The sequence below is a fragment of the Sander lucioperca genome, chromosome 3 (genome assembly GCF_008315115.2).
Source record: "Sander lucioperca isolate FBNREF2018 chromosome 3, SLUC_FBN_1.2, whole genome shotgun sequence".
NCBI classification, from domain to species: domain Eukaryota; kingdom Metazoa; phylum Chordata; class Actinopteri; order Perciformes; family Percidae; genus Sander; species Sander lucioperca.
The window spans coordinates 16,816,186-16,823,231 of NC_050175.1; the positions used below are offsets into that span (position 1 = coordinate 16,816,186).

The window sequence follows — 7,046 nt, forward strand, 5'->3', positions numbered from 1 at the left end:
AATCACAACACGCTGAGAAATACTTGCAATTCTACTGCTGTGATCCACCTTTGGGTGAGCGCTCAGCTCCATATCAACAGTGAACAGCGTGTGCTTGAGTCAGTCTGGCATGACTCTTCTTGCACAGTCATTCTTCCTTCTGCCCCTATTCTTAAGTTAATACAGTTTATAGTAATTGAAGGATATTATTACATTACATTTGTGCTGATCTATATTTCAATAAGAGAGACATGTTACAAAGAGTAAACCGAATGTTATACATGCCACACACCTCATCTTAGGAAGAAAAAATCAAACTGTTTAATACTTTGATAAATCCTATTACTGGCTGTATGCAGCTTTACTCAAACAGCTGATAACTTTCTTATAAAGTCTGTGTTTGTTGGTGTTTCCAGCCACCCTCCACAATCTGCTATTTAGCCCCCCTTACACCGCTGATTAGCAGGAAAGTGGACTCAACAGTGGGATGATGGTCTCTAAGAGCTGGAAGGAAAAGCCCTCTGAGGGCTGTCCAACAAGGAAGACTTAAATGGGGCATCCTGATGAGTCAGCAGGCTCATGTTTCCCACATTATCCTCCTGTGTACAACAATGCACAGATACAGACATTTTTGTACTAAATCCAGCTGCTGGGTGTCTCCCAAAGTTTCATGTCATTCTACACAGTTTATTGTGTATGAGATAAGAAAGAAAGGGGAAATTTCACCTTCAGTCCATAAACTACATACTGCAGGAATACATATCATAATACTATAGAACGCCTTTTATAAGAAAACATGAGCCGTTGTTGCAAAAATAAAGCATTATAATATATTTCTCCATTTTCCATATATTTCTTTGACGTCCCATTAATTACAATGTGAATGAATGGACTTGAGCTTTCGCCTCAGCTGTGTCGTGAGATGCAGCTGCAGATGCAAGCTTTAACTAGCCGCAGCCGTGAGCCTTTGGCTAGGGTTAGCAGAAGGTCAAACAAATAACAACATTTTCTCTCCATCTCTATAACGCTTTGCTGATTTGAACGTGTTTTATTGCGTTTACTGTCTCTCTTTTTGAGAACTCAGTCTTCCTTTTTGTGTTGCTTTGCAGTGTAGGCAGTTGTTGCCAATGCTGGAATAGCAACTCTTTTTTTCTGCAGGATTTCCCACCATTGAATAAAACGTGCAGTATACTCGCCATTCCCGACCTGTCGCGCGACAGTGTGACGTCACGGGAGCGCCGTAACTATTTATACTCGCGCGTGGTGGTCGCGACACTAGTTGCAGTCTTCTCCTGAACAGAGGTGTCGCAACTGAGGAAAGGCTACCGACTTTGCTATTTCTACGGACTAGAAGAAGAAGAAAAAGGTAAACAATGGCAGAACTGGCAGCAGCATTGACGTCAATGTCAACAGTGGCTAAGATGATATTGGAGTCAATGAATGAGGAAGAACAGCTGCTTTTGAGCCTGCTTGCAAAGAAATTAAGAAAAAGAAGGTGGAATGTTCGTCCTTTGAATAACGCCAGACATAAATATGGTGAGTTCAATATCCTTGTGAAACAAATGAGGATGATAGATGAAGAGAAGCACTTTGAATACTTCAGAATGTCTGCACAACAATTCGATGACCTATTTCGTCGGATCAAGCCTTTCATTCACCATAAAAGAACTCATCTTAACCCAGTAAGTTTACAAGAGAGAACTCATCCATGCTTCCTGTTTCCGCTTTGTCGTGCGCCACTGAAAAAAATAGAGTGGTGTGCACGCACATCTGCATTTGTATAACAGCCAATAGGAACGCCCTCTCTCTGAAATGACTTGTGATGGCCAAAGTCTTTCGTTATGAGCTAGATTTTAATCGCTCAGACCACTTAAACGCCAAAAAAAAACCTGCCTACCCCAGCCTTAAAAGTCATTGTATTTCAAATCTCAGAAATTTGCTCAAGAACACTCAATATCACTGTGTACACTAAGAAAAATAAATAAACTTTCCCAGTGACGCAACTCTAAATTTAGGATTAAAGATATGAGGAACATTTTGTACAAAGGTGTGCTTGTGACCTCTGGGGAAACATGGTGACATATCAGTTGTTTTTTCTATTGCCAGACCCAAAAAAAAAAAAAGTTTGCAAGGAATATGTCAGAATTGGCAACATTCATTTTTGCATGCTGTGATAGCTTACAGGCACTGATACTTTGTTCAAAATGTGTCTTTAAATTGGCACACAGACTCTTACCGGAGGGACATTCTTCCAAATAGGGTACTTTTGAACTGATAATAGTAGAAATGCAATTTGGTGGGCGCTTTGATCTTAAGAGCCATAGTATTATGGGTGTGTTTGACAGAACTGGAGAACTAGTTGAACTAATTCCTCTAGCAGAGACACTGTCCTTCAGATTATTCAGAAGTGGGCATTTGAATAAGCTGCCATGAGAGTGTGAGTCCCACAGAGCTGTTGGATTCACCACAGTGGATGCAAGCAGCGATGATACAACATGTAGCTTTGTGAGGTGTAAAGTTGGATGAATAGGTTGCTTGGACATTTTTAAGTTAAAAATATAAGCACTGCTCATGGGCATGCGTTTGTCTGATTTTCTTTGCACCGCTAAACAGTCTCCAGACATCAGCAAGTCGCCATTATCTCAAGTCTGACTAATGAATGAATGAACTTACAAACTTGTGAATCACACTTCAAACATACATGACGCTCAAGAAGGAGCATTTATTCATATTTGGCAACCTTTCGACATTGTCATTAAATTCACATTTCCAATGCACCTCGTTGTTGCCAAAATAAGGTAAAAAGTGAAAAGGTAAAGAAACCACTTACAAACTTTTTATTAGGAGTTGATGGCAAGGGCACTAGTACTGAAACGATTAGTCTATTAAGTGTATTATTATGAAATACCTCAAACATTCTCCAGTTTTAGCTTCTCAAATATAAAGATTTGCTGTTTGTCTCGGTTTTAAAACATTGTATTTTGATCTTTGGGCAGTCATTCAAACTCATAAAACATTGACATTTTATGGATTCAATTAATTGAAAAAAAAAATGATCTACAGATGAATCGATAATCATTAGTTGCAGCTTTAAAGTCTACCAACACAACTGACTACAAATTCAAAATTTTGAATTTCCTATTTATTTAAGGGATGCATCAACCAACAAATGTGATTGTAATTTTGTTTCATAGGGCCTTGGTTCAGAAGATTAGTCCACCTTTGTAAAGCCTTTGTGTGAATCTTGAGGTGTTTTGAAAAATTCGCTAAACTACAGCTAACATTTGTTTTATGAGCAGTGAGAAATTTTGATGTGAGGGAAAACAACACTTAACCTGTGCAGCTCCACCTTTGTTTAAACAGATTGCATCTCCCTCGGAGTAAAGACATCAGCCAGGTGCAGCTAATAATCCAGGATCCATACTAATGCTGCCTACAATCCGACTCCAGAGAAAGTTGCTTATCATGGGAGTGTCACTTTGCCCCCCTTAAAAACCACAAATATACACACACGCACACACAGCTATCAGCCTAATGGAAAAGTAAAAGGGCTGCTCTGGTTGACTGGAGCAAAGCAAACACAGAGAGACAGATAGGACAAGACAAGAGACAGGTGGAATACACACAGGGCGCTCACACTCACACACAAAGAACCAAATCTAGAGATGTAATAGAGGCAGTGCACTGTGCACACAACCACCAATGCACACACATATACACACACACACACACACACACACACACACACACACAGGATGTTGCCCCAACACAATAAAGTGACTGTGCTCAGTCTCTCACACTAAAGGCTCTGACACACCAACCCGACGGCTTACCGTCGGCAGAAAAGGCAGCCGGACTGATCAGTCGGCTCCCGTCTCCCCGAGTTGGTCAAAAAAGTGCCTCGGAACACACCGAAGTGACGCCGACTTGAGCGTACGTTCTGCGCGTGCGTGAGACGTAATACATCTCCATAACAGCAGGCGCCGCTAATCTGTATTGTCGCCCAAAAGATGAAAACCAGCAGCTGATTGGGACAAATGCGTCATGTGGGTGTGGCTTCTCCCGAATTTCAAAGCCGACCATAATGACGGCTCGTTCGTATTTTAAGGAAATAGTTCACCGAAACGTCTTTCTGAAAACATTTTAAGCGAGAAATAGGACATACAGTTGCTGAATCTGTCTTCATTTCAGATCGACAAAGGTCAGTTTAAAAGATTTTCGTCAGATTTTGAGAGGCGTTCGTCATGCTCATCCCGCTCGTCATTTCCGGTAATTGGTCATTGAGTCTGACTGCCCACTGGCCGATTCACAAGTCAAATTTGCCCAAATGAACGCCAACAGCTCCTCCGACTGACGACAGCACGGAACACACCAAACAGACTCGAGTCACCGACCTCACCAGACTGTCCGACGGCCGATAATCGGGTTGGTGTGTCAGTGCCTTTACACACACATATATATATAGATGTGTGTACAATGGGAACAATTCTTCTAGACACAACTTACCTTTCACACATGACATAATATTGCATGTACAGGCCTGGTATATCATGAATGGAATTCATGCCTCCACATACACAAAGTCAATCTTACCAGTAACTACTACAACTACTACTACTTCTACTACTACTGAGGTTTAGAGTGTCATATGTCAATAATTCCTACCTTGATGAAGGTAATAATGTTCAGTTTTTGTTGAAACTGTTTTAGAGAGATGTTGCTTGAACTTTCTGGTCATTTTGGAGAATGTGGTGTTGTTGAATTGTATTGAGTTATAATGAGAAGTGTTACGGATAGGGCTGCATATACAGTGCTCAGCATAACTTATGCAGAGCACTGTAAATATACAGGGCGCTCATGTGAGGAGGGCCCACAAAATACTAGAATGAATAGAAGTAGATGCGGGGAGGGGCCCATAGAGAATGCCTATGTACAGGGTCCGGAATTTGGTGCTACGCCCCTGGTTGGAACCATCAAATGTTTGGCATTTTTTGCTTGAGAAAATGACTTAAATGATTATCACATTTTCTGTCAATCTACTAATAAATAGTTTCAGCTCTAGTTTCTAATATTTAGTCCACACTTTATAGGCTAAATGGGGTAGATAAAATATCAGAAACAAAGTTGTATCTCCAAACAGCTCCGACAAAAACTGAATCTTATAAGAACATTATAGACTGCATTAATTTACTTGGTGTACAAATCTGGCATCTGAGTGTTTAAATAAAAATGTTAAATGTTTTCACACAGCTTGGCCATCAGCTGACAGAAAACCTGGACATGACAGCAGTAAGGTTAAACTAAATCTAGGTTGTTCCCACAGTAGAAAAAAAAATGTTTAAAGCCTATTAAAATCACATCCTGACATGGTGTATCAGTGATTTAACTCAGCGTTAAGCTGCACACTTCCTGATCTCTGCTCATTTCCAATATGGGAAGCAGCAGCCGCTTGTGCTGACGTGCTCTATAGGCTAACCCCCCCACCCCCCCGGCCCTGTGAGCCAGGCCAGCAGCCTAATATTAATAACAATCACTATCCGTGTTTTCACCTTTATTGTGCTCTCACATAAAGCGGCGCCGCCACGTAAAAGTGGTTGACAGGCTGCCCGGTGTGGACGTGCTCCGACCGCTTCCACTTCCACGGGAAGGCAATCGTCGGCACAGCGGGAGGTCTGTTCACGCCGACCCGGCCAACCCCGCTACCCTGCTGCCCTTGTCTACACTCATTTCCAACAAATCAATGCCTGCCCACTGATACTAGCGGGCCTTTTATCACATTCCAGCATCGGTGCAGCCGCAAAAACTGAGCCCCAGAAAAGAAGGAAATAGACCCAACAGCGCCAAGTCACACTGCTCCATCATTGCTTTGTCCGCGAAGACAACATCCACACGGACACCGAGACGGACTGTGAAGCCAGAAAAAACAGTCGAGGAACAGAAATCCTACCTTTCGACTCAACGCTGTCCCCGAGTAGAAGTAGTAGGCTATCCCCAGCACCCACAGCACCGCAAAACATATCAGTATCCTCGATTTCCTCCGCATGGCTGCCTCGTTTTTTCCTCCGCCTGCCTGTGTGTTTTGTGGCTCTGCTCTGGTCGGGCTGTAGCGGCTCGTCCAGGTCGGTTGTGTCCGTGCAGGGCGCTTCGCCGTGCGGCTTCGGCAGGCTCCGTCAGTCGGTCAGGGGGATCGGAGAGAGCAGGAAGCAGCCAGCCCACATCAGCGGGGTTAGAGGGCAAAGGCTAGCCCACTCTAATCCAATCAAAAGCCGGCTCAGGCAGCCCTGGAGGAGGGCCCCGGCTGGCAGCTGGCAGAGAGTCGAGCCGTGCCGTGCGGTTTCGTGCTAAAGCGGAGAAGCCTAGAGGGGGTGGGGACAGTCCCTGTAGGAAATGATTGTTGTAAAAAATCAGTTATGTGGCTCCGGCATGTATGTAAGAGAGCTCTGGGAGCTGAAAGAGAACATCTGTGATCATCATGCTATGGTGTCACTGTCTGGCGTGGAGCTGCATGTGCTCCGACGAAACGCTAGGGGCGCCAGAGGCACTTTAACCCGGGTTAAATAAGCGAAAACAAAATATTCTCTTTACCTTCTCTGGTTCTGAATCTAGTTGTATATACAGTCTGTGTTCTGAGCATGGATGTATAATAAGAACTGAATCAGTCTAGCAAAGATGGAGATAACCTGAAAAAGGCTGGAAAATGATCACTCATCTCCTTTCTTTCTTTCCTCCCCTCCCTTCCTTCCTCCCTTCCCTTTTATTTCTTCCTTCCTTCCCTTCATTTCTCCCTTTCTTCCTTCTTTCCTTTCAGACCTTTCCTTCATTTCTCCCTTCCCTTCCTTTTCATTATTTATTAATCAAGAAAATAATCAGCACAGTAATCAATAATGACATTACCCTTTAGTGGAAGCCCTTTGTAGAATGCCAAACTAAACCAAACAATCACAACCATATTTACCATTATCTTCTCAACCCAAACTTCTTTTTCTGGGTCTCAGCACATCAGCTGCAGTACTTCTGTACTCAAACCTGTCTGGATCACACAGGTTGGGTCCCAGACTGACTGGTAT

The 7,046-nt window shown here is 43.0% G+C and overlaps 1 protein-coding gene across 2 annotated transcripts in view; it reads right to left on the reverse strand.

The window, feature by feature from the left end:
• galnt2 (UDP-N-acetyl-alpha-D-galactosamine:polypeptide N-acetylgalactosaminyltransferase 2) overlaps window positions 1–6,468 on the reverse strand; it is a 61,198-nt gene extending 54,730 nt beyond the window's left edge. The window contains exons 1-2 of one of the 2 annotated variants that reach the window (XM_031314037.2): window positions 6,079–6,468; window positions 5,927–6,032 (exon numbers count right to left, since the gene is read on the reverse strand). In XM_031314037.2, the coding sequence (XP_031169897.1) occupies window positions 5,927–6,022 (96 nt within the window). In that variant the 5' untranslated portion in view covers window positions 6,023–6,032; window positions 6,079–6,468. Of the gene's footprint in view, window positions 1–5,926 lie in introns of both variants that reach the window. The other variant, XM_031314036.2, reaches the window with a different exon arrangement.
• Between the last annotated feature and the right edge of the window lie 578 nt (window positions 6,469–7,046).